The sequence below is a fragment of the Buteo buteo genome, chromosome 2 (genome assembly GCF_964188355.1).
Source record: "Buteo buteo chromosome 2, bButBut1.hap1.1, whole genome shotgun sequence".
In the NCBI taxonomy this organism is placed as follows: Eukaryota; Metazoa; Chordata; class Aves; order Accipitriformes; family Accipitridae; genus Buteo; species Buteo buteo.
This window is the reverse complement of record NC_134172.1, coordinates 60643997-60671553: the sequence shown is the minus strand read 5'-3', so window position 1 is coordinate 60671553 and position 27557 is coordinate 60643997. Positions and strand designations below refer to the sequence as shown.

The 27557-nt window shown below is 45.8% G+C and overlaps 1 protein-coding gene across 2 annotated transcripts in view; it reads right to left on the bottom strand.

The window, feature by feature from the left end:
* The window catches only part of TBX20 (T-box transcription factor 20), a 40364-nt gene extending 17444 nt beyond the window's left edge, over positions 1 to 22920 (bottom strand). For both annotated transcript variants that reach the window (XM_075056953.1, XM_075056960.1), the window contains exons 1-6: positions 22704 to 22920; positions 20331 to 20565; positions 18890 to 19054; positions 13514 to 13622; positions 7779 to 7937; positions 4056 to 4132 (exon numbers count right to left, since the gene is read on the bottom strand). In XM_075056953.1, the coding sequence (XP_074913054.1) occupies positions 4056 to 4132; positions 7779 to 7937; positions 13514 to 13622; positions 18890 to 19054; positions 20331 to 20565; positions 22704 to 22830 (872 nt within the window). In that variant the 5' untranslated portion in view covers positions 22831 to 22920. The remainder of the gene's footprint in view (positions 1 to 4055; positions 4133 to 7778; positions 7938 to 13513; positions 13623 to 18889; positions 19055 to 20330; positions 20566 to 22703) is intronic.
* Positions 22921 to 27557: the final 4637 nt, after the last annotated feature.

Below are 27557 nucleotides of genomic sequence, written 5' to 3'. Positions count from 1 at the left end.
TGCTGGGATGCAGTTCTCTTACTTCTCCCATCCCCCAATCCTTCCTTTCTCTGCCTAAAAATTACTTGGGTGTGCAGCTGTACTTTTCCATATTACCTCTTGAAGTATGTATCTACCTCTCAGAAGCATTATTGGACTTTGCAGATGGGTATACTTGCTTAGTTCTCTTTAATAGTTACAAGTCCACACCCTGAACTTGCCTATCACATACTGGATCGAACAGACAAGCAATGTTCAGATCATGATTATGATCTGTCGATTCTTGTTTGATGATTATTTTACAATTCAGTAGTTCTGTGGACTCACACTTTTGAAACAATCACCTTTTTTCACTGGATTGTTTGCATGATATTTAATTGTGATGGTTTTATTTATTTACGTATTTTTAGAAGACTAATACTTTACAACAACTCAAAAGATAAATTCAGGCTCAGGATAAAAAAAGTAATCTGTTGGGTTCTGATTTTGCATCCTTTATGGCTCTGGCAGTTTTTTCTTAAGGGGAAGCATAAAGATATTCCCTTAAAGCCTACCTCCACAGAGTGAATTGCTCATTATAAAACCTGCATTAGTCTTTTTCATGAAGGTTACCATTAAAAAAGGTCATGCTCATCCACATTACTGCATTATGCATCCCACAGTCAACTCCACAGTACGTTAAGCTCCACATTCTGACAATTGCTGCTAAATGTTCAGTTTTTCAATCTCAACCACTGTGGGAGCCTTTTTATAATAGAGGAAATGTAAATACCACGTAAAAAGATCAAAAGCTGAATCAGCAACTTACCTAAATCACAGTAGCCCCAGAAAAAGTCTGCCCCATTGCCATAAATAGATTACCACAAGTAATGTATGGAAAGAGTTGATTGTGGAAGGCATCTCACATCCTACTGAAAATTCGATGTATACCAAACTTACCAAAGATTTTTTTAGTAGTTAAAAGCTTTGTGTATACAGCTATGAGTACAAGAAAACCGTTGTAAGGTATTTAGACAGGAATAAAACAAAATACAGGCACTTCAATAGCTTTGCTGTTGCCTACCTCCCACCATTTTGCACATTTCGCTACCTTTACATATATTATTTTAACTCCATCACATATAACACAAACAGATTTAATCCTAAAGGCATTTGCAGCTTGAATTTCCTACATAAGGATCGTAAATCTAGAATGGGAAGCCTGAAATCATTAAAGTCACATATTTATAAAATCATATTCAATTAGATTAAAAAAGTGCAATTTCTGTCATCATGTCATAAAAAGATGTGTTTTTCTCTCAGATCTACTATAAAGAAAAGCTCCCTATATTGTTACAGATAGAGGCTGTTTTCAATCAGTTACAAGGAGCAATCCAATTACTGGATGGTTTAGTGCAGTAACTGACTCCAGACTAATTTAATTTCTTTAGGTCTCTAAAGATCAATTGATCTGATTTGTTTCCCTCCCCGAAGGCTGTTTAGGAAAAAGCAAGCTTAAATACCTGGAAATGAAATACAAAGCTCTGTACACTTTCACACTACTTAGGTCATTCAGAAAAGCTGGAACTCGCGATAAATGAGTGCTCTCTTGGCCCTAACATCACAGGATTTTTTACAGGAGACCATTAGGATCACCGCACAGCACTGCAGATCATTCATGCATGTGCTGCATGCAGGCCTGCTTAGGAAGCAGTGCATGGAAGGTATTTTTCACAGCTTCTAGATACCTATTCAATTTTCAAGAGCTGTGCAAACATGCATTTGGCCTGCGTAGTCTTTTCCCTGGCAAATAAATATTTTTCTCAGACAGGGATCTTAACTAAGTTTCCAACTAGACTGAGCAAGAGTCATGCTGTACAATTTAATGTATCACCTACCTGTTGTAATGCTTGTCGTGATGGACACCAAGCAAGAAATTCTTCCTGTTGTCGTATCTCACTTTGCTATTTCTTTTGCTTTATATCAGATTTCTTTAAGCAATTTTGCTGGTGCTAAAATGAAATCTATAGAACCAGTGGGCACTTAGAGAATGACATTCTCATTGAATATGTTATGCTGGAACTGAATAAAACCCTTGGTATTTCTGGACCATATCAGATAACTTAGGAAATTCTCAAACAGCCTCTTACCAGCCCTCTTGTGTGTCACACTCTTACTATCTCAGTACTTGATGTGTTGTGCAGCAGATTTTGGTTTTTTTAAATACCATTGTTCCCTAATCAGGGCTAAGCTTTCCAATCTAAGTCAAAATAAGTCCTTAACCAAACCTGGACTCTCAAATCCAGAGTTTTAATGTCTTTTCAATACTTTTCACCTTCTGTTTCTTGTATTTATTTTAAGTTTCACATTTGGCTACCTTATCTTTCATGGCAATGTTCATGCCTAGGCTAGGCTGCCTGTCTCAGGCTCTGTTCTTACACTTATCAATAAACAAAAGGGCACTGCGGTTTATGGTCAGCATTTCTGACTCCATGCCATGTGCTGTTATAATAAGATGTCCTCTGGAAAAATTCCCTTCATATCCAGCACCACAATAGTCAGTTCATCTGCACCGAGGTAACTAAGTTTTTCTCCCAGCTTATCTATTCAGACTCTCTCAGCCCTTGCAAAGCTGTGTCATTAGATGTTGCCTGTCTGTAAAACATGGAAACTGAAAGGTGAAAATCAAAGTCTCTTCTCTTCCTACAGGTCCTTTCTGGACTATTTATTGCATACAAACCTGAGCTTTGGATGTTGTTTACCTGTCTGTCAATTTGGCCATTCAGTTCAACACCAAAAAAAATAGAGAACAGGATATAAAGTGTATGAATTATCAGTTTGCAGCCTGAATGACTTCTGTCATTCTGTCAGTCTGTCAATACAGCAGGTTATGCTACTTTAATTAAATCTGCTTTGTGGTTTTTTTTTCCATTTTCAATGAAGGCTTTCACTTAGGAAGCAATTTTTAACAACTTTGCAAGTGTGCACTGCAGTCCACAAGCTTGCTGTCCCCAAATTACTGTTCTTTTACCCAGTCACTCAAAGGATCACTAATGATCCAGTCACTAGTAAGGTATAAAATATACCACTGTTTCCCATCCATGGACCTGCTTAGATTGATGTACTTTTGAAATGCTGTAAAGGCTTTCTCTAGCTGTATGGACATGACTTCATTGAGCGGTTTGTCCCCTATATGCACCCGTGAAAGATGATTCACAGATACATCTGGATATCCCCACACAGGAGCTTGGAGGGTTTTGGCCTCTCCAAACTTTCTTTCATGATTGTGTGCTCATAGGAAAATTTGGATGTGCTATATCCATCTCCATCGAGTTCTCTTCCAGCCTAAAGGATCCAGGCAGCTTAATTTGCTTCATTTGCCAAACTATTTGACACGATATCATAAAAATGTGACGCGCTGGAGAGCTACCAAGAGATTGAAGTTTATTTCCTACTCAACTGCGGGTTAATGCTTCTGTCCCTATGGCAGCAGTTGCTTATAATGAGCTGTACACACACAAAACTCAACAGTTTCCAGATAAAGTTTTCCCCTGATGCAGCCTGCAGTACAATTTTGGTGAAACAAAAATGGCATCTTTGTCGTCAGAGGGAGTTATGGGATTCATCCTGATGGCAATAATTGCTGACTTCAGTGTCTGGGACTGCTGAAGTATATTTTGGGAAGCTCCCCTCCTCTCTTTTCCACTGTGTGGAGCAGTGGGGAGCTATAATGTTTTTCACAGGACCACTGCCCTTGTTTCCCATTGACCCAATTCACAGCCCTCAATAGGATTAAATGGCATGATAAGAAAAAAGCTTTTCATTCTGAAGTTGTAAAACCAACCCTCTCCCCACTTTAAGAAGCCCCCTCAGGAAGATGAATATATCAGCCCCAACTGGAACAGATGTCAAAACTCAAAACAGCTCTTTCTTCATAAAGTTTATAAGTATTTTTAAAGGAGGTGGAGGAGGCTTACTATATGCAACAAGATAACGTTAAAATGCACAGCTTCTCAAGAGTTGAAAGGATGCTTTTCCTACAAACTCTCTTCTCTTTATCTTATCTGCATGGAAAGTAAACAGAAAGTCCCCATTACCTCTCGATATCAGTGAGTCTGGAAGAGTCCCGGAATCCTTTAGCAAAAGGGTTGCTGTCAATTTTCAACTTGGTTATCTGGAAACACAGAAGGAGCAATGCAACATGAATATAGTGTTAAGGTATTGCAGCATACAAAGTGTTAACCAATCCATCGTCCTGACTTCACTGCTAATTTTATCCATGCTCCTTGTGTGCGTGTGTGCTACTCTTGAGATGCTGCAAAGCTGGTGAGACAAACCAGGGTGTAATACACATATGGCAATGCAAAGACTGAAGGGCACCGTGGGCTCAGCCTTCATGTCACCCAAAGCAGGAGGAACCCACCCATGTACAGCATTACTGCTTCCAAATACTTTAACAGCATGAATCAGGTTGTCTTTTCCACGAGCAACGCACAGCACCCTGCTAACATCTGAGCCTCCTAAGTGGAGCTGCACATCACCTAATATGAGCACAAACTAGGAGCCACTGCCTGCAGACCTGAAGAGTGCTTCAGTTCAGCCCCACTTTTTTTTTTTTTTTTTTTTTTTACTGGGATGCAAATGTTCTCAGCCAGACCTACCAGCCATCACATAGGGGCAGTTTAACTGTTTTTCCATGGAAAGAGGCTGAGGAAGGGAAGGAGGGAGGAAAAATATGGGGAGAACTCAGATTTAAAGTGACAGAGCCTGAGTAAAAGGAGCAACCCCATTAAAACCATCACAGTCCTGGAAAACCAGAGATCTTGGAACCAAAACTCTCCTCCCTTCTTCAAATGCAGCTACAAACCTGCCCAGTGCATCCTGTCAGCATTTCCATTCTGCCAGAGTAACCTGCTGATCAGGGCTCCCCTTAACTTTGCAGTGAAACTTTTCAGGCATAGGTGGTGGCTTCCACTGTGTTTTTTTGGGAGCAGGAAGAAAATATACCATTGCCCTTGTGAAATTTTCTAGCTGTCCAACCAAATGAGATTTGGTGAATAAAACCTGAGACATCATTGTAACATTCAGATTTTCCAGCCATACTTCTTCCAAGGATTAAAAATAAAACTGTAAGTGGGAGTTAGAGCTTGACAAGGGACAACACAGGACCTGTCCTGCAAGACAGTGAATGCCACCAACTCTAGCTGAAGCCCACGAAAATCAACAGCTCTCAGTGTTTCATACTGAGCGGCTACGTCAGCCTGGCTTTCCTCAAAAAAAGCCTGTATTGAAGAGGCCTCAATCTCATTTGTAATAGCTGGCCCTCGAGACTCAGAAAGAAAAGGGATCTTTTCCAAATCCTCAAACAATCAAATGCTCTCATCAAACAAAGATATTTCAAAATGGGGTGGCTTCTCCTCCAAAATTAAAAGAGGACAACTGAACACAACTTTTCATTCTGAGGAAGAGGTCTTCTGGGAGGGAAACACAGAGAGGGAGGGACAGGCTTACAAAGACAAAACCCGAGTGTTTAATACTGGTCTGCAGTATATGAACAATGTGCTGAGCGGCTGCTCCTGTCACTGCCACCCACCTGCTTTGCCACTCTTGAGAAACTCGCTGCACCCTGGGGCTGCTGCCTTCCCTGCCCGGCATTTTGGGTCCATACAGGGAAGGGGAAGACCTCTCTGGGGAAGGTCCTTGCTCTGAGGCACTACGCAGGAGGTGCTGCAACTCACTGGTTCTTCCTGTGGGCTAGTCAAACAGCGTGGGACCGCAGTGCTGGCTGAGGGTTTGAGGCTGTCTCCTCACACAGGTAGAACTGGTGGAAACTAGCCTGAACGCTAGCCTTGTCACAGGACCTTGCAACAGCTCCGCAAGGTAGTTACAGTCTCATTCTACTCCCAAGGTATCTGTAAGCCCTTGACTCACAGTGGTGTTAGAAAGAGTGGCAGGTTAGTGCCTTATGTACAGTGAGCATTTTTATGGCAGCATGCTGAAAACTACCTTGAAAAAAGACAAGCTCTAACTAGTTCCACTGACTTAGATCACCAACACACCGAGCCAACTGCACTGCAGAATAATAAGGATGTCTATTAATCTCTTGAGCATATTTTCACCAATCAAACTTCCATTTTCCTAATATTAAAGATCTGGTATGACATCACAAGAGAAACTTTTTTTATCCACCGAAGCCAGATGAGACTCACAATCATTTATGGCCATATTTTTCCTGAGAGACTGTCTTACAAACAATCAGAGAACATCTGCTAGAAAGCATCTTAAAATGAAACCTGACCTACAATTCAACTCTGTGGCAGTGGTTTGACTGTTTGAATAAATGCATGCCCTTTAAATCTTAAATTATGAGATAGTTTGTTGAAAGTGTAATGTATTTAGCTTTTATCTAATAACCTCCAGAAATGTAATCAATCCCTCCTTAAAACAGTTCCGAAAGAAATGGCAAAAATGAAAAAAGGCTCCATTTTCATTAGTCATAAATAAAATGACAGCATCAACCTCTAGGGGTTCCGGAGATGTTCCATTGAGAAATTTTCCAGGACTCAATGTATGTGCTTTGGGAAGGTTAGTTTAGAAACATCTCTGGTGTAAGTATCATCGGTAAACACAAATCCATCTTACAGAAATAAATTCCAGGTTTAGCTGGTTTTGTGCCTGTTACTATTTTGCTGGTTTCTACAGAAAGTTACATGGAAAAATCTAACCACCTGTCCGAACATTATATTCTTGAGAGTGCCAGGTACTGAATGTATTTTCTACAGCATTCAGAGATACAAACCCGAGTTTCAAATCCATACATTCTGATATTAAAGCCCTAAAGTGGGATGTGGGGTCTGTCATAAGGACTGGCATAATACTACCAGTATTATCTTCACAGCTTCCTTGGCCACCTATGCAGTAGTTTCATTTTATTCACAGCATTTAGAAATTAGTTACCTTTGCTTCATATTAACAAATGCAGACTTCTTTAAATAATCCAGCAGGTACATTAACTCTGTGATGCTGCCTGCCCACCTGTTTGGACAGTACTTGTATTTTTCTTAACTTGGGGGAATTAGAGAGGGAAAGAGGTATTTTTTTTAAGCACCATAGTCATTAAGCCCTTAAAGCACACTCTGAATCGCACTGAAGCCAACAACGTATTTCCACTGACTTAAATATTAAAGCCCTATCCGCGGTCAAGCAGAGCCTCTGCTCTCCGATTGTTTATATACTTCCTAAAATTACTCATTAGCAATCCATTGTTATGATTTCCTCCATTTTGTATATATTATTCACTGGCATGCAAATTGAAATTCGAACATCTGGATGTAATCTGGGCAGCCTCTGAAAAGCTTATCTCTGAGTGATTTCCCTTACGTTTGAGCCTTACAGCTTAATTAGTCAACTTTTTAAGCCTATGAAATCATCATGTGCAAACCAGAGTATCTCTCAGCTAACAGCTTGTGGAGTGAAAGATCACGGCAAGAACGAACAGCTCCTTAATGAGCTATAATTAGAAAAGCACTGAATGGCAATATGCAAACAGCTTTGTATAGACAGAAGGGAAGACAAATGAAAGCCTCTTTCATGCCATCTTTACTCCCATGCATAATCCTTATGGCTCTTTGAAGTTAGTAGTACTATCCATATACACAAGAATTACTCCTGAATATGGATTAGATTGGGCATGGTCACTACAGACATTGGCATGGAAAGGTAGGTTATATCAAAAAGTTTCCTGGTTTAGATTGAGGAAAAGAAAGTTTTCAGCAGGGTGGAATTTAGTTCAATCGATGGAAATTAGCAACTGTACTCACCAGTTGATTCTGGTAGGCGGTAACAGCGGTAAAAACTGTCTCTGGAAAGATAAACGTCCTGAACTCTTCCGATTTCAGATTTAGCAAAGAAGCTGTGTGATCCTTCTTCTTAATAATGTGGACCCTTGGCTGGTACTTGTGCATGGAGTTCAAAATGATCTGCAAGAAAGAGTGACAAGGCACTGTCCTGAGAGGGAGGTTAACAGGACCCTCGAAGGCTATAAAACGGTAGGGGGGGAAAGATCTAATTAACACTGCAGAGGAGACATCTGAAAGCTAACTAGCCAGGGGCTGATTTTCAGAGCAAACTCTCCAGCTCCTTCAGGCAGTTCCAGACAATGAAGGTGGAAAAGCAGGCATCCCAGGAGCTAGTTTCCTCTCCCTCCTACACAACTGTTGAGCACATGCTTTTTGAAGCATAAATACCTGTTCCTGCAGGTAAGGTGTTTTACATAAGAATTTGTTATTGCTAGCATGTGCCCCAGTTTGCAGGTGTCAGCTGCAAATGTAAATATGTAACACTTGAAAGCTCATGACCAAGAATCCACACTTGCAAAAATGTACAGGTGCAGAATGAAAACAGCCAGGAACCCCTCAAAAAAAACAGAAAAAAATAAAACCCAACCAAAAAACCACCACCACTGGCATCACAAACCAGCTGACCAAAAACAAAACTCCCCAGATCCTTCTACTGTGGCAAACCTTTAAAGCAAACTACTTTGTAGATGCTCTTCACCACAGACTACCGAAAATTAGGGCAAGGAGGGAAACCAGTACAGAACCCCCAGTTAACCAGGGTTTGCTATTTTATCCTCCTTAATAATTGTTTGCAAGCTCCCCAAACAAGTCTAAACCTAATGTACCAAGTAACCAATTTCAACGTTCACTGGAGTCAAACCAAGAGTCCCATTTGCTTCGGTTACCACTGGCTGGAGGCTTGTTTGGCTGTCTCTAACCACAGTATTACAATATAAGAATTAAATACAGAGCTCGGCTTGCACCAGTCCTTGTTTTGGATATAATCACAGTCACAAGACGAAATTGGCAATGGTGTGGGTGGTTCTATTTTGCAGGGGCCATAACGACGTTACAGTCAGCTCTGTACATCTGGAATAGCTAATGTGCATTCCTCAGGAAGCGTTAACTTCAGCTGAAACACAGCAGAAGTGGTGCAGCGTTTCATGCTAACTCAGTCAATGAGAAAGGTTGCACATCGCATTGGAGTGGAGAGCTTAGAGACAGCTTTGTCATGGCTAAAATTTCCATCAGCATTTTCTTCGCTGCTCCTTCAGGTCCAAACATTGCTAAGACTCGCACTGTGACTTTGTGGGGGGCACACAGCAACAAGAAAGTCATTACAGTGATGGGGAACCATCGTCCTGAAAATGTTGCATGTCTGCTTTTACTAGCTCATGTCCTTTCTCAAATCACTTCACCATTTTATGTGCGCACACACACAACGGCCATTGACCTTGCCTTTAACATCCTTAGCACTTTTCCCTCTCTTTGTAAAATTTTGTCCTACCATCCTAGTCACTTGGGCTGCTCTGAGCAGCTGGAAAAGACATTTTAAAGGACAGTGTGCAGATGGTGATGAGCTTACTGAAGGGTTGGCCCACAGAGCTCAGCGCTTCCCGTTACCTTTCATGGCCGCAATATCCACACCAAGGCATTACATCTGAGCAGCAGCCAAGCGGGAGGAGGAAAAAGCCGTGACAGAGCAGCTCCCACACATGCCCTTTCCTTTCACTCCTCTATGAATGCAATTTGTAATAAAGAAACTCAATTTCTCAAACAAGACCGCATAGTCCTTTATGAAAGTTTCCTGAAACCAGAAGTGCACATGGATGACTTCCCCTGCCACGATGCTCTACCCTACACATTCCCACCAGAGGCAAGTCGGGTCATTCAGCTGCAAAACAAGTACTGAATGTAGTCAGGAGGCCACAAAAGACCCAAGGCCAAGGTTAAGGCCACTATTTCCTTTTCGTGTGGGTGTGTGTATGTAGTGCTCTATCTGCATCCCCACACAGGCTGCCAACGTTGCAGTACTGGCTGATACTAAAGTCTGCAGGATACTGCACAAAGGTACCCCTTAATATCCATGCAACTTCTTAAATTAGGACCATTGAAACAGCCTAAAGGAGTTACATACACAGGGTGCATCTCCCGAAGTAGCCCTTGAGAGTGGTCTCAGAGTCCAAGCAGTCCCCCACCTGCGTGGTGCAGCTATCAGAAAATCCCTGATGCCAGCTCTGCGATACTCGTGCCGGTGTGCCCCAAGAGAAACATCAGCTGCGCATATACTTACAGTAGCCCCCTGGCACATGCTTACCAGCAGTGCAGCGTGGTCACAGGCCCCCAGCCATCCTTCGTGCTGACAGCCTGCAGCAGGGGAGATGACCAGGATCCGTCCTTATGGGATCCTGTTTGCTGTAAGGTCAGGCAGGTTTGTAGGCATCTGGCTCCCACTGGCTACAGACTGGTCACCAGAGGCAATCTGGATGCCAGCTGCAAAACCCTTGAGGTGGCTTTGAATTCAGGAACTATGCTGTGAATGCGGCTTCCATATTCACCGAAGAAGAGTGTTACCAGGCAAAGTTTGCTTTCTAAAAGCAGGGAGGTTCCTAACTTCTGCCAGGTTGACTTTAAATAAACCCCCTGGGCATAACTCCTTGTGGCTGTTCTGAAACCCCTGCTTTCACAGTTACTTGTTGGCCACATTCACACCTTTGTGTTTGCTTTTGCAAACTTTCATGTGTTTGAGTTTTGCTGTCATAAATGCCAGAAAAGCAATTACGATAATGTATACAGTCATGGTTCACCTCACCATAAACCAGAAATTACGCCACCCCAACTAAATGCAACCGAAATTCCTAAAAGAAGCAGTCTGTGTGAAATCTGGAAAAAAAATCATGTTCATAAATGTTCCATGACCAGAAAAATGGGAATTACTTGCTCAGCTGTAAAAATCCAGAGACGGGAGCCATTTCCTTCCTCTGGTAAGGAGATCTGAAAGTGTTTCCATGCAGCAAGCCGTATGTCATGCACACAGAGATAAGACTTCTGCCTGATGCTGGGGGAGAATATGTACATAGCTATGGGGTTATGCACGCTGTTGAAGATACACAAGCAGAGATGCTTGCCAACTCCAAAAGTCTCAGAATAAGAGAAAACAAACAAATGCTAGCACAAACAAATGCCTCTCTTCTCTTCAGATTCCTTTTCAGGAAATGAACCACCCTACAAATAAAATACCACAATTACCTTAACAACCAAAAGTGTCTTCTGGAGGATGGAGAAAGCAAGCAACTAGAACAAACTGGAATCAGGTTGGATCCAGCTTCTCTACCTATAACTAGTACTTAAAGGCATCTTTTAGATCATTAAAACTTCCTTGGGAACCAGCATGCCTTATCAAACACAATTGAGATTTTAGCAGGTCAATTAAAAACTTTTTTTTTTCAGTGAGGAAGGGCTCTTTCAAACTGAAGGGAGAGGTTGCAGGAAGCATTTCGATTCTCCCCTTCTCTTAGTACACAAGAGCTCAGAAATGCTGTTGACCATGGCACAGTGAGTCCTCCTTAAAGGCTCCAGAGAATGAGTTTCTTTCTTAATTCTACTGAGCACCCAATGATGGTACTTACATAGCTTCAATAAGGCAGCACATAAAACCTGACACCCTAATTTGGAACATAAAACCCCACAAAATATTAAAAAAGTGAGTGCTCCGCGAAGGCGTAAACACCTGCCATGCAAATCTCAACACGGGATCAAGCCTTCGGGGTTTATTCTTAACTGAACATGCAAAACTTTCCATCGACTTCGGCTGTCCAAAGCCTTCACGTACAGAATGGGATCCACCTCTGCTGCTTCATGGAAAGTTAATTGGGAGGCTGTATCTCAAACGCTACAGATCATTTTCTCCCACTGCCTGTATTTGAGACAATTACGTCTTCTTGCTCTGTCACATGTCTCTGTTCCCGACAGCTTCTCAGACCTACTTCATTTTTATACTTGTCTGGGCTTCTGGGAACTGCACTGCTCCTAACTAGTTTGCAATATACTGCTGCGAGCCCTTTATTAGAGGCACACATGGCCCCTGTTATGATGAAAAATGCTTCTTTTTAAATGCTCACATATACTGCTCTATCATCACTCAGTGATAGAGCCCACAAATCTTCAGCTTTGCCCTTCTACACATTATGAAATAAAAGAGAGAAGGAAAAAAAAGAAGACATTCTCCGCTAGTCAGGAGAGGAACAACGGTGGGAACCAGATTCAAGAAAAATATACCCACAGACAGATCTTTACAAAGAACAACACAGAGGCATCTATCTGGGCTTTCTTTCGTTTTCTGTTTTTTTAAACTACTTTTGTTGTTGTTTCTGGGATGTATTTTGAATGATCATGGCTGTGGTTCAATTCTTAGGTCTTGAAATGAGTAAAAATTCTCTTGCGGATGAGAAGCATTTGCAGAGAACACAGGTCAGACAAACGGCCACTGTCTCACACAGTCCGAACAGGCAATAAATGCCACACTAGGGGAGGGATTTCTGACACCGTGTATGCCACAATTGTTCAGCTTTACAGGTTAGTTACGCCTACATGTGCTTCAGCGTTCAAAATCACTCTTCTCTTCCTGACACCTCGTTTACTAACACTGCCTTTACACTCACTCTTCTTAACTGCCCCGTTCTCAGCCAACAGCCCTTTCAGATCCATCCCCTTGCTCCTTCATCCTTCCCTTGGAGAATCACCAAGCCCAGAGACAATGCTTTTAGCTCTTCCTTTCCAATCTGGAGGCACTACCAAGCCATTCCTGCACTTTACGGCCACTTTTGGGGGAGGGCACAGGACAGACAACACTTTTTCTTACCACCTACCATTAGACAGTCATGTAGCTAAAGGGGTTGCCCCCACTGATGGAGCACAGTGGGAGCCCATGGCCAGCAGCTCTGCGTCCTATTTACCAGCTTCCAGCCGCAGGGCTTGTGACAACAAACTGGTACTGATTAGGGCGGGGACCTGTTTCCTTTAGAGGCCCAAGCCCACCCTGTGGCACCTTAACTTGCAGATAGCCTACAATTATTTCAAGGGCAGCTGAAGCACACTTATTTTTATAATTCAACAGCCTTTGTTTTGGTGTCGCACCAGTATTTTCTGCTGACTCTGTGCCCATGCTGCATTGAGTCTGGGAGTAAAAGAGCCCCTATTGAAGGACCCAACCCCAAGAGGTTGCCTGTAATGAGAGGGAGCTTCCAAGCACACATGGAAAAGCATGTGAGCTTGCTAAACAGTGCACGTGGCAGAGTGTACACTGCCATGTCACAGCAAAATGTGGGCAGAAGCATGACAAAAAGCTCCCCTCCTTCCCTTCCCTCCCATACTTTGATGCTCCACTCCGCCCTGAACTTCTCTCCCCAATGGATGTGCTGCCTCTGATGGCCATAGGAGCATAATTTGAACGCTTGTGTTGACCTGGGCTCTATGTTATGAAAAGTGAAAAAACCTCATTTCTGAAGTCACTCATTTCTTGTCAGCAGAGATTAGAACCCAACACGTTAAAGCTTCACATAGCATCTTCCTCCACTCCGGTACGAAGGGCCAGCCAAGAAAGGTGTAACGTGGGGTCCATGGCAGACTTTCCCTATCGCAGCCTCTCGCCCGCAAGCTTAGCCCTATGGCACAAGTGAGCGATTCCTTTACCCTTTCCCACCAGGAGAGCTACTCACGTGGCCATGCTGATCCAGCTCGTTGTTGGTGAGTTTGACTTTTTCGAAGGACACCATCTGCTTCAGCAGTTGCTCTCCCGTGAATGGGGAGTCAGGGTGCACATACAACCTAAAAAAAACAGGGAAAAGGCCTACTCATAAAAAAAATCTCACCTCTCGGCTTGCGCATGGGCACCACATCCGTATACAATTAAAAAGCCCGTAATATCTTGCTTTTGGGGTATGCGGTGGTTTCACAGGCATGGATTTCCTGAGAGCTTAGGGTAATACAGATCTGCTACTCAAACAAGACACAAGCTCCCCCAAAGTAATGAACACCTGAAATATGACCATTAATGAAAGACAGTAAAGCAGATGAGTTGTTTAATTCACAGGGACGTAATGAAGAATCCTATGTCAGAGTGCTAGATTGCTCTCTAACCATACCTATTATTTTATCTAGTTATCTAAAATGGAGACCTAACTAACATTCACTGTTGTGTCTTTTCCCAAATGAAAAATTGATCATGTCTTTGCCCCCAGCTGTACTAACAAGCACTTAAAATAACAATGACTACAGCTCCGAGAGAAAAAACATGGTGTCATTAGAGAGATAATGGGGGAATGTAGATAAAAATGCATTTTTCTTTATATGTAACATTAAGCTGTGATAATGATTTTAACCTGCACTCAATCACACGTTAGCTGCGGTGACATCTGTTTATAAGAGGTTGAAGGCTGCAGTCCAGCACAGTGGTCTGACGTGAAAAATTAATTGCAGCTCTGTAATTAACAACCCACCACTTGGGAAATTAAGCAGAAGAAAAGGAAGCACAGAAGACATGTAGATACAATGATATATACATTATGACCAGACTAATTACAAGTGCCAGGCTATTTAAAAACAGTGATTTTATAGGAATAATGTATTGCTGAAAATGATTTAACTAACTCAAACGTTCTTTTGTGATAGTGAATTAAGAGCTGAACTAGACCTTCAGCTAGTGAAAACCAGACCTGTTCTGCTTTTGCCAGTGTTGGTTATCACTTGCTGAGGGCCTGGCTCTCATTTTGGGCGATGTCTTTGGCCACACAGATGGATTTCTTCCATTAGGTGGGTGGGGCAGTGCTGAGATGCTGGGTTAGAAAGATAAACATTTGTTGTTGTTGTTGAGCTCCGGTTTTGGTTAGGCAAGAGGAGAATGGAAAAAACACTGAATGATGGGGCGTAACACTTTGATAGACTATGCTGATCCCTAATCAAGGAATGCCTGTACTAGAGACTCTGGGGAGCACAGCTCTGTTGCTCAAAGAGGAAGGAGATTTGATCCTGCACTCTTCAGTTTTGCCAGCATAATCCCCAAGACACAGTGAAACTAAAGTTTTACCAGCACAGCTTGCTTCAGATGTGGAGGATGTTTTCCTTACATTGATCCAAAGCACAGCTTGGCTGGTATAGCTATGTCCATGGGAGGGATGCTGAGCCAGGGCTCCTGTCACAATAAAATATTCCTAGCATACATGCATCCTCACTGCTATCGACTCTGCTGATTGCACTGCAAGGCTCATGAAAAATTATGATGTATCTGAAAACCCAAGACCTGGAATCCTGTTATGTCAAAAGAATTTTACTTCTCATGAAAATTAACTTTGCCTTCCTATAAAAAGCTGTGAAAATCTCAATCTTTAGAGCCCTGAATTAGAGAAGGCAAAACAAAGAGTCCTAAACACGTCCTGCAAGCTTTCAGCTAGTCTTGTGATATTATTTTTTTTTGAGCCCCACTCCTAATTTTGAATGTCTGGATAGCTAATAACGTTTACTGTGATCACAGAGTGTCAGGCTGAGCAAGGTTTGGCTAATTGGGACCAAAAAGCTGAACTATTTCAAATGTGTGCTGGGGAATGAGTAAAGATCTTCATGTGTCTAAAAGCTGAGCACAATCGTTTTACACCGTAGGTGGTTAATGCTTGGCACGGTTCTCAAACTGCGAAGTGCCTGGATGTCAGCGGAGTGCTAACGGGAAAGTCACTGAAGGATGGGCACCTGAATATCAGTTACATAAATGTATTAATAGACCCTGCTTTTCTTTACTGATTTGCTACGCGCTGTCGATCCCACTGAAACACGTGGTCCCACCTGGTGAACTACACTTATCCGCACACTTCTCCTATGGCCTGAGCTTGTACACCTCGGAGAAGAAGGTTGAAAACTAGACATATAGACCTCTGAAGCAGAAGTCATCAAGAAGATTGCGAGCAAACGGGTTAGAGAAATAAATGTGCACATTCCAGCACAGCACACAAGGCTCCCCCAGCAGTTTGCCAGGGGTTCTGCTGCCCATGGCCGGCCAGACACCAGGAGCTGCTCGCTTCAATTCACAAAGGCTTTAGGAGCCATATTTGGATGTGAATTTCCTCCACAGTATATAGTGTTTCATGATATATGTGAGGTTTGGGTACTGCTTCCTTCTGGTATATTTTGGAATGCGACACCGCTCTCCTTCTATTTAGTTTAACAGTTGGTCTGGTCCTACAAGCCCTGTGCATGCTGCTTTTAATTACCTTAATGTCTTGAATAATTTGCAAACTATACCTTTTAAATGTTTCCTACCTAGAGTTCTCTGTAAGCACGTAAAAACTAACTTCACTAAACAAATGATTGTAGCCAAATACAGTAAAAAAAAAAAAAAATTTTTTTAAAAAAGACAGACTTTTGAACGAAAGAAAGCAGGTGAAAAAGGTAGAAGAGCAAATAAAGGTACATGCTGAAACTTATTAAACTGATGGTTCACACAGTCTTAGATATTTGGAAGAACAAACATAAAATTTCCCATAGGAATTCTCTCCCCAGATAGCACTTTAGAAGATTTACAAAAGACTCTCTGAAAAGTATTTTTATTTAAGTGTTTGTTGCAACATAAACTTGTCTTAAACATTGACAGTAGGAAGACAGGGATAAAACTGGTTTTTATAGAAAGTTCCCTGAAGGGCTAATCTTTCAAACAGAATCACAGAATACTTACTAATTTTGAAAAAAAAAAAAAAAAAAAAGCTGTCTTATAGTTGAAAGTTATTTTTATAATGGAAAGAGCAAAACATTTAACGGGTTCGATCCTGCAAAGTCTTACACCCATGCACAAGATGACTCCTGAGTAATTCCCCTGATGCCGTCGTGCCTATGCAGATGCAGGCAGTGATGTGCGTGGGGGGTCAGCACCTTGGTACCAGCGTCCAGATGCTAAGTGCACATATGCCCCTCACTGACACTCCTCAAGTAAGGAGAGCTAAAACAGTGTGTTTGGAGGACAAGAAATTGTAACTTCATTAAGGGCTCCTGTTACCGGAGCAGGATCAAACCCGTTTCAAGACGGGAGGAGTACTACTTTTAATCTGTTTGAGCAAGACTGAGGTATCCCACCTCAAAAGATGCATTAATGCTTCAGAAAAAGCAATAGTAATGCAAATGTCGGCACGCTGAACCTCTTGACATCCTTTTTCTCACCAAACAGGAGCATAAAAAGGAGAAAGTGCATAAATGTATTTGTAAGTCCCCTTCATACAAAGAAAAAGTAATCTGTGCCTGTGCTATGATCAATGGTCTTTTGGTTAAGCATCCTGAAAACAAAACATGAAAGGTATACATTTACACACAGGGGCAAAACATCCTGAAAACATCCCGAAAATGAAACAGCACAGATATACATTTGTGCAGAAGGGCACTGATCTGATGGGGACCTTAAAGAGCTACCACAGTATGATGATAATAAACTCCATGAAGGTTTGGCCCCAGCTCTAAAACACTCGGTAGGGCAGTTGCTAATTATTCCAAGGATCAATCTCTTGCCTTATATTCATGTATTTCTTCACTGAACTAGTCTATGCCAGTGTGAATTAGCAATCTGTTTAAAGGTATTCCAAAAGGCACTCGAACAGAAAAATAAGAAGGGGAGAACCCTGCCTTAAAACTATTTCTGTCCTTCCCTTATTTCTTCTTTTGATGCTGACTCCTTTGGAGCAGGATCCATGTTTTTCTTTGGGTTTTGATCAGTGCCCATTACAATACGTCAAATGAAGCCCTCAGACGTTAACCACCACATTGCAAGAAGGAGTTTTTGGCCATGAAAACAAAGCCAACATAACTCCTAGGTTGCTGTCTTTAATCACAGCTTCTCTGCATGCACTTTTTGTTTGTTTACTTCCCTGAGCCGCCTTCCAGAGATCAGCAGTCAGCAAGCTTTCAGTGGAACTGTTTATATGAGGAAAGCGTGCAGGATTCGGTCCCTATACTCACACACACACAAAAATGTGCTTCCATTTCTTGCATTTCACTTCTAATTTCTGTCCCTGTAATAAGCAAGTTCTTAACCCCAGGCTGAGCCACCTGGAGCGGATCTGTGTGCCTGTGCGGAGCCCTCCACGAAAAGTTTCTTTGAAGCCAGAGAGGCATTCATGTTATTTCCATATCTCTGGCTCTGACTCAGCAAAGTCGTTCGACATGTGCTTCAGTCTTAACTGGACTTGGGGACTTAAGTATGTACTGAAGTGCCGGGCTGAATACAGTGAAGTGTGGGTCTCTGCTGAAGTGCCCTCCTACCATACAGCCTAGTGCTGCAGCCTCAGTTTCCCAATGCAGCAAGGAGTCTGTCATTAATGACATTAACAGAATGATTTTAGAAATTAGTTTTCTACAGCATTTTGTTTCTGTATTGAAAGGCGGGGGGGGGGGGGGCGGACAGATTTAGATTCACTTGATTTTTTCCTAATGTCTCGGAAAATGTCATGATTTCTTAACAGAAAAAAATAAATCTCTGTGCTGTAGAACTGATCCATACTTTGCCTGCTGTCTAAGAGGTGACTAAAAGCAAGGATAAAATTATCCGTTAGCAAATGCTGGATATGTTATCAAGAAATATTATCAGTTCAAGCATAAACAGCACTGAACTGTAATGTAGTATTTCTACTTGGACTTGGCTGGTGGTGCTTGGATTGCTTTAAATTATGAGGTCAAATGCTGGGGGTGGGGGGCAAACCCAAAAGAAAAATCAATTTATTTTTTTTTTAAGCTTTCTTACCTGAATTGAGGCAAACTACATTTAAAATACATACATATATATATATATATATAAAAATATATATAAAAGGGCATTTAGCCAAATCCTGCATGCTTGGAACATTCAGTATAAATCAAGCCTCAAGCAGAGGTTTGAGGGCCGATTCTGCATCACAGAAATTAATCAGAGTTTTGCAAACAACTTTGTTGAGCATGGACGCAAAGTCTCAGAACACTGTTTGCAAACAGTATGGAAAGATTAATAGCAGGTATTTCTTGAAGGAAAAAAAGAAAAAGAAAAAAAAGTAAAGTAAGTAAAAGAAAGACCAGCAGTAAAATCTACATACCTTGCAGGGAGTGGAGGGTCAGCTTTTCCAGCCACTAACCAGGAAGACCTGTGGTAGGCGTATCTATATCTTTTATTGTCCACAGGAACTATATCCATTAACACAATGTACTTGGCTTCAGGATCCACTCCGGAGAAGGAAACCCTGATCGTAGGAAACATTCTCCTGAAATAAAGGCAAATCAGAAAACAAATACATGGATGGAGAACAGAAATAAGAGAGCTTCTGAAAAGCTGCTAAAAGTAAGAATTTAATTTAAACTACCTGAAAAAAAAATAAATCAAAGCATCTATTGGTTCTGCTTTAGCATGACAGAAGTTAAATCCTGTGTATCTCTCTCATACAGACAGAAATTGCAGCTTGAATTCAGAACGATTTTTTGGAAGCAAAAAAAGCAAAAATGGTAAAAGTGAAAGAGTAAAGGAGAAATGTGCTTTTTGGCTGTTAGTTAAAAGGACGCTACGATTTCAGAAAATAGTCATACCTAAGGTACATAAATCCTTAGAAATGTGGATTTTTTTAATGGGATCCGTAGAAGTGTTAGGGAAATATTGCAGAAGTTATTTCTGTTAATATTCTCACATATTTTAGATGCATGTTCTTTTAAGCCTGCTCAGGATATTTCTGAGGGGATTTTCAAACGTAAACTTTCCTTTCTTCACTTAAATTTTGACAAAACACAACTTTAAAATGTAAGGTTTTGCCGTAGACCAGAAATAACTAACTTTAAACAGTTTAAAATTTTGAACTCCGGATTGTAGATTTTATACGTACTTTTCAAAATAATTTTTTTATAGCACTTGCTGGTAGAGCTCGTTAATTAAAAAAAAAAAATAGGCAGGGAACTACATTAATAACAAGTAACTTTGGGGATTACAAAACCCGACAAGACACTGGGCTCCTCCGGACTGCCCAAACCCCAAAAGCCTTACTGAAGAAACGACATGGTGTGAGGCGACGAGAAAGCCTGGGATTCTTTTGCACATTTTTGCAACTGAGAGAAAAGAAAACCAAACCGAACCGAGCCCTGACTGAATGATTTCCCCACGACCGCCCTATTTCCCTCTGTCTGTACCCACCCAGTCCCGCAAAAATCACCGCACCGCGCAAAGCAGCTTTTAGCTACGGACCAAATTATTAGGGAAACTCTATTTCTACCCAGCTGCTGGGACACCCCCCCTCCCCGCCTCCGGGTTGATTTGAGCCGGCCGCTTCTCCCTCTGCCCCCCGCTCGCCTCCGCGCACCGCGCAGCACCCGCAGAGGGGCTGCTGACCACCGCGGCGGCAATTAAGGGGCTTCATCCTCCTCCTCTTCCCCTTAGGCCATCCGCGCTGCTCTCCCAAAATAAAAACTGTGGGGGTTTTGTGTGTTTTGCCTTTTTTTCCCACCCCCCCACCCCCCCTTCCCCCTCCAAACCCACTTCTAGAAAGCAAGCCTTACCTCCCGGATTTGGTGATGATCATCTCGGTACCCAGTTCGTGAAACTTGTCCCAGAGCTCTTTGGTCTCCAGGCTGCAGGAAATTTTGGCCATCTCCTCGCTGGGGATGATGGGGGTGGTGGGGATGAGGGGCTCGGTGCACAGGGACGAAGGGCTGGTGCTAAAATCCCCGTGAGGGTCCAGGCTGGATAAGTCACTCAAAGGCTGGGCGCAAGAGGATTTCTCAACGAATTGCTCTGCAGGATTTGGTTGGTTGGTTTGGGATTTGGTTGGTTTTTGGGGTTTTTTTTTAGGGAAAAAAAAGAGAGAGGGGATTCAGCCAGGACGAGAAAAAATATTTTCCAAACAAAAAAAAAGGGGGGGAGGATGTGTATTTGTCGTTCAGCTGCCCCCCCCCCCCCCCCCGACCCAGCACACCCGCAGACCCGCGCTCTTTCTTAGGCGTCAGCTCATCATTTGAGGGCGAGGGTGGTGATTCTGGCAGATGAGCCCGGAGCGGCCCCTCTCCCCGGGGAGAGATGCCCGGAGGGGGGCTGGCGGGGAGCAGCGCGGCCCTGGCCGCATCGTCGCCCGGCTGTTCCTCCGCTCCGCGGGGCGCGGAGGGGCAAGGCGGACCCCACGCGCTGCCCCCCACCCCCCCGTTAACCGAGGGTCTTCCATGGAAAGGTCACTATTTCTCATTGCAACGGGAGCGCTCGGCTCCGGGGCGGGGGGAGCTGAGGAGGGCCGGGCTCACGCTGGGGGGACAACGGGCGGCTGCTCCTAAATCTCGCCGCTGGCAGAGAGCGTAACGCAGAAGGAGCCCGAGCGCGGCCGCGCAGGCTCCGTGCTTCCTCCGCGGGGACGGGAGTTCCTAATAAGTAATTCCGCGGCGGGTGCGGGTTCACCCGCCCGCAAAGCCGGCTCTGCCCTCTCTCCCAGCTGGTTTGCTGAGGCCGAACACACTCCGTTGGAGAAGCAGGCTCCGGGGGAAGCTGCCGGCGGCCACCCAAACTTGCGCGGGTGCAGTAGCTGCCGCCGGCGCTTCCCCGTTACCCGCCAACCCCCGCTCCCCGCAAACCTCGGGAGGCTTTGGGGGCTTCAGCGGCTTGTCTGGGAGTTTCAGCCGGAAGACGGGAGGGAGCAGGGCTGCGGGGAGGGCGGGGGGGGGGGCTCTGCCCCGGCCCCGCGCTACGATACCGGGATGCGGCGATGGATCCGCCGCCCGGCGCCAGCGAACGGGGGGTGGGCGAGCGCGCCCTGCCCCTGCGGAGAAAGATTGCGCCCACATCTCTGGTTAATAAAAGCCGAGTTACAGGCAGTCGTTTCCCTTCGATTTCTAATTGAACGGCGTGGGGGGAATGAGTTGGGGAAAAAAGAAAAAAGAAAAAGTTAAATTAATCGAACGAGCGTTTTCAGAAAAAGAAAAGAAGAAGAAAACTAGCTGCGTTTAACATAAGACCGTGTAAATGTGTCAAACCGGAATAGTGCAACATTCCCGGCCTACGTTATCGTCTAGACTGAAAAATAAAGTTTACAATCAATCCCTGGACTATGTGAAATCTATCGAGTCAGTTGATTTGATGGAGCAGACGCTGAGAGCGCTGCCTTTTCTAGATTCTTATACGCTTGAATATAACGTTGTTCATCGGCGCCCTGAAAGCTGAATACATTATTATTATTATTATTATTATTATTATTAATTATTTTAGTTCTCCGAGAACTCTTGGGTACATGCAAGGACCACAAGCCGCAGAAATTGGGCGGGGGAAGAGGTTTTTTTAAAAAGTCTTCGCGAACCTGAATCGAGGCGACTGAATAGAAGCGAAATCGCTTACCCGAAAATCGCGAGGAATTACTACAAAAATCCCCTCGGTCGGTGTCGAGTGAAACAGTCTATATGAGCCTACATCGAGTAGCTGTGGAGCCAAGGGATTTTTAGGTCTACGTACAAGTTTTACTACTCCTGGTAAGCCAGAATAAGATTCTCTTATTTGACTTCAAAAATGTAGGTGATTTGCAAGAAACACCGGAGAGGTTCATTTCACACCAGCGAAGAGAAACGTAACTAGCTTAGGGTGTGAGGTTATGCTACGAATGGCGAAGCTGGATAAATAAACGGCGTCATTTAAGCCGGAGGAATTTAGAAAATGGTTTAAGTCATAAACAGCCTCGCCTGAAAACGACGGTGGGTAACGAGGAGAGTTAACTGGTTTTCGCCGTGCGGTTTTGGGGTATTTTTGGTTTGGGTTTTTTTTTTTTTTTTCCTTCTGCAGGGGAAACCTGTGGGCAAGGGGAGGAACCCGCCGCTGCCTGACCCGGCTGCCGGAGCTCGGAGGAGGGTGAGCCCTCCGCCCTCCACCGACACCGGCGGTCACCCCCATCCCCAACTCACCCAGCGGCTTGATGGTGCTCTCGGGGGACTCCTTGTCCTTGGAGCTGCCGCTCGACATCAGGGCGGCGATGGAGAAGGCGTTGGCCCGGGAGGAGAGCTGCGGCTTGGGGGGCGGCGTGTACTCCATGGCCACCCGGCGGAGAAGCGGCGCGGCTCGGCTCGGCTCGGCTCGGCTCGGCTCGGCTGGGCGGTAGCGGAGCGGGGTTACCGGGCAGGAAGGGAGGCGCTCTGCGCCCGGCGCCGCGCGCTCCCCCGCCTTAACGCGGGGCCGCGGAGATCCTATCGGCCGGCGGCCAATCGGCGGCGGGACACGTGAAGGGCCCCGGTCCGGCCGCGGAGGAGGGGGCGGAGGCGAGGAGGAGGAGGAGGAGGAGGAGGAAGAAGAAGAAGAAGAAGAGGAAGAAGAAGAAGAGGAGGAAGAAGAAGAAGAAGAAGAGGAGGAGGAAGAAGAAGAAGAAGAAGGAGGAGGAGGAGGGGGCTCTGCCCGCCCGCGGGGTGGGCAGGGGGGCGGCCGGCCCTCGGACGGCTCTCCGACGCCGCTCTCGCCTTCGGGCAACCCAGCCCCGTGCCCTGCCGAGGCCCCGGCGGCGGTTTGGGGTGCCCCCCCCCCCGCTCCTCTAAGCCCTTTTGGGGAGAGAAGGGGGAGGCACAGGGCCAGGGATGCTCCCGAGAAGGTCCCTAGGCTATTCGCTTTGTGGAGGCAAGAATCAGTGGAGAGATGGTTGAAAGGAGGAAAAGAAGTTGTTGGTTTTTTTCTTGTCCGTGTGTCCATTTTCTGCTTTAAATTCAAATTTTAAAAGACGGCAACTTTTTAAAGCAGCCGTTTCCGTCGTTGTGTGCCTTCTGCTGGGACAGAAGACTCTTGAAGGCTGACGGTGCGCTTAGTTTTCCCGCTCCGGCTCCCAAATATTGTCGTCCCAACCAGGCGCCCTCGACCCCGCCGCCTCCCGGTGAGACCCTCGCCGGGTTCCCGTCCCAGCCAAGCCAGCGTGGGCCACTGACCGCACCGATTTCTTCAACTCCGTCTCCATCGGCTCCACCAAACTAAGCCGTATTGATCAAGCACATAAGACGGAGAGAAAACCAGGACGGGCTGATGGTGCCAACGAGCAGATTATTCCCAGGCAGGGATTTAAGGAAGTTGCTCACTCGTACTCTTTTCAACGCACCGTGTAGGCATCCTCCCATGAATAAAAAAGCTGGGAATTTAAGTAAAGTCCTTTAAATAAAAAGAGAACTGAAAATATTCGCTCCCTAAAACGACTCAAGAGGACACGCAAATTTGTCACTAAAGTTCCAACTCCTAAACCTAGAACAGAATCCGAGGGGCTTTTAATACGCAGGCTTGTGCCAAGAGACGTGCTGCTGGACTGCCCGCGGTCAGGTCCAGATCTGTGCCACTCCTGTCCCTGCTGAACTTTATTAATTAAAACGGAGAAACAATTATTTGGGTTACCCTTGACCACCAGTGAAGTGGGCAACATGAGATACCGCTTTGAAATGAGCGAGAACCAACCGCGGTTTGCCCTTCTATTACCTGAATTTACTAATAGGTGGAATATATAGATAGAATGGAACAGAACAGAATAGAATATATATATATATATATATTCTACCACGAACAGGGCGTGCATACTTAGAAGCGCCCGAAGTGCTTGGCAGAGGGCTGAGGATTTCAGTGCGGCCCGCGGTGGTCTGGGGGCCCGGTCTTGCCCAAGGTGTAAGCCGGGGGAGGGGGGCACAGAGGAAGAGCCCCTCCAGCCCCCCTCCCCGGCTGGGGAGCCAGGAAACCCTGCGGCCGCAAGGTCAGCTCAGGAAACATCGCCTCTTGCCACAGAGAAAACAAGACAAACGATTCTCCCGACATCAATCCCGACAGAAAAAAAAAAAAAGAAAAAAAAAAACCAAAAGCCAAAAAACACCAAACAAACAAAACCAATTAAAAAAACCAGCAACAACAAAAAAACCAAAACAAAACCAAACATAAGTCCTCAAACAGCTTTACCCCTTTACTCCGAGGGACGTCCCTCTTTTTAACAGCCCGGTTTCCCTGCGGGACAGCCCCGCTCCTGGGGCCGCTCCCGGCGTATGAGGGGCGGCGGGACGGGGGTCCTGGGGGTCCCGGCCCTGAACTCCCTCGGCCCTACCTGAAAAGCAGAGTCCGGCCTGCCTGAAAAGAAAGACAAGGGAGGGTACAAAACCTGGGAATTATTCTCTTCACCCTTCCTGTGTTGGGGGGGAATGCCTAAGTCCCCTTTGCTTTCCTACCTCCTCTATGCGCAGTGTAAATACCGATAATAGAAAAGCCAAGCTCCCGTCAAAGTAACGGAGCAGATCCTGAAAAAAAACCCACACAGAGAAACCCTCCAAAACCCCTTTCCCTTTCCCCCTGCTTATCTCTCCCCGTCGCCCCCCCTCCCCTCGCAGCCAGGTCGTAACATACCTGTCCCTAGCAGGGGCTGCCCCCGGCGTGCCCGGCCCGTCGGAGTTCGGGGGGGGGGGGGGGGGGGGGCGGTGGGGAATATTTCGGTGTTGACCGTGCCTGGCTGAAAAACACCGACTTGGGGGGGTGGGTTGCCGTGGAGCGGGGACGGCGTAGGCAATCGCCTCCGGGCAAGGGGTTGCTCCCCTGGGAGAGGGACCGCCCTTGGGGACGTGTGGGTCCCTGCTCGTACCTTGGAGATGAAATACCAGGGAGGAAAGAAACCGGGGGGCTTCGTTTTGTTTTATTTTAAACGGGGGCCGTCCACACGGGACGGCTCTTCTTTGCTCAGTTGAGTCATGCAATTTTTCGCTCTGTCCCACGAGAATCTTTATTTCCTTAGTTTTCCCCTCGCTCCGCCTCCGATAAGGAAATGAGCTTTGTCTAGACGTCCAGAGCCCCCCCTCCCCCCCGCCACCTCGTCTCTCGTGGGCAATGAACGGGGCTCGGCTCCGGCCGCCTAATCTTCGCTGCCTCTCCCTCCCCCGCCAGGACCAAGCCGGGGAGACACGCTGATCCGCTGACCCGAGTGCGGAAGGGGGGGAGAGCCCAGCTCCCCCGGGCTGCCCTGCCGCCCCTGCCCATGCCCCTCTCCGGGGATGGGGGGGGGGCTTTCAGAGGCGGGTGTCTGTGTGTCGCACTACTACCCCAGTGCTCTCGGTCCCCCCTTCGCTTTCCCAACTGAGAGGATGTAATTAATAAGCCCCCACCCAGCGCGCCCTTCCCGGGGGATGCCAGCCGGAGCAGCCGGTCCCCGCCGCAGCCGGGCACAGGGGGGCTGTCCCCGCCGCCGAGGGTAGGGTGATAAACCCTGCTGCACCCCAGCAAGGCGGTTGCCTTGTATGAACCCGTTTAAATTAAATCCTCCGTTATTTCTTTATCTGTATAGAAGGGACACGCCGTCTACAGCGCAGAGTTTGTTATCTATCTAGCAAATCCATGTGTTTGTCGCTAGTGCCAGCCTGGCACGGCAGAGCTATTTCATTAGGCTTCATTATGCTTTGAAATTACCTTTTTCCCCCCACCTTCTTCTGCCTAAAAAGCTCCTTGCTCTCTTTTGCTCTGGCAAAAACCAGCGTGCGGGCAATCGCTGCGGGAAATCGCTGCGTCCCTCGGTGTGCTCGTTCCGTTACCAGCTTTAATCAGGAATAGATCTCAATTTCACCATCAGGTTTCAAACAGGGAGCTTGCAGCCCCCCCCCCCCCCCCTCTTTTTCATCCCTGAAAAGCAAAAAGTGAAAAGCTGATCCCGTGAAAACGACGAACACTGCTTCTTCCCGGCCCTTTCCTCACCTAGCCAAAATCACGACGGGAAGGAGACAGGAGGGACAGAAAGCTGCAGAAACCCGCCAGGAAACCTCCCGAGCAGGGGGGGATGATTTCATGTGACGCTTTGCTGGGGTGACACGAGCTCCGACCCTGCGCTCTTTTGCGCGTCCGCGCAGCCCCCCCCCCCCCCCCCCCGGCGAGCGGGGTGTGCGGAAAGGGGCTCAGACCGGGCGGGAGACCACGCTCAGTTTTTGAGCAACTGTTTCGCGCAGCGATGGAGGGGCGACCACTTTTTTTTTTCTTTCTTTCTTTCTCGCAAAAGCCCCCTACGCCGCCGAGACAAATCTGTACGCAGCGCAGCCGTGGGATCCAAGGCCGGGGGGGGGGGGTTGGCTGTGCCCCAAAACCGGCCTCGGCTGCTATTTAATTAGAGAGGAGCCTACGGGTGCGGGGTGCCGCTGCCGAGACCCTCCGTGCTGCCTTCCCACCCCAACCCGCTTCTCGCCCGGTGCTGCCCGGAGCCGGTGCCCGACCATTCAGCCCTCACCGCCCGCTGCAACGGATAACCCTGCGGGTCGGCTTTTGGCTTGAACGCACACCCGCCTGGGGAGGGGAGGAGTTAAAATCTTTTTCTTATTATTATGATTTTTTTTTTTTCTTCTCGTAGATGAAAACAGCTTGTCCTATGTAAAGAATCGTGATAATTCGCTCGGGCAGGGTGGCAAGAGCGGCCGTTCACGTCTTGCGAGCGCATCGCTACTTTACAAAGCGATGGCTGCAGGGCTCCCCGGCTCTGCTCCTCTGCAAGATTACGCGGTTATCAGCTCTGCTTTCAGGCTTTTTTCCTCCTCTGCTGCACATAATTATATTGCCGGATTCACCCTCTTTTTGCGCTCCCCGGTTTCGAAGCAAGCCCCGTTCCCAGCGCTGTTTCTTCTAGGCAGAAGCCCAGGTACCCGAGATCCAATTTCACAACAAAAACATCTCAATGTCACCTACACCGAGAAGGTAGCTTATTGGAGCAAAATGCGAGGCATTTTAAACCCATTAGGCATCTCCCAGATGCAAATCCAATGGTGGAAAGGGAAAGGGTCTATTAAGAC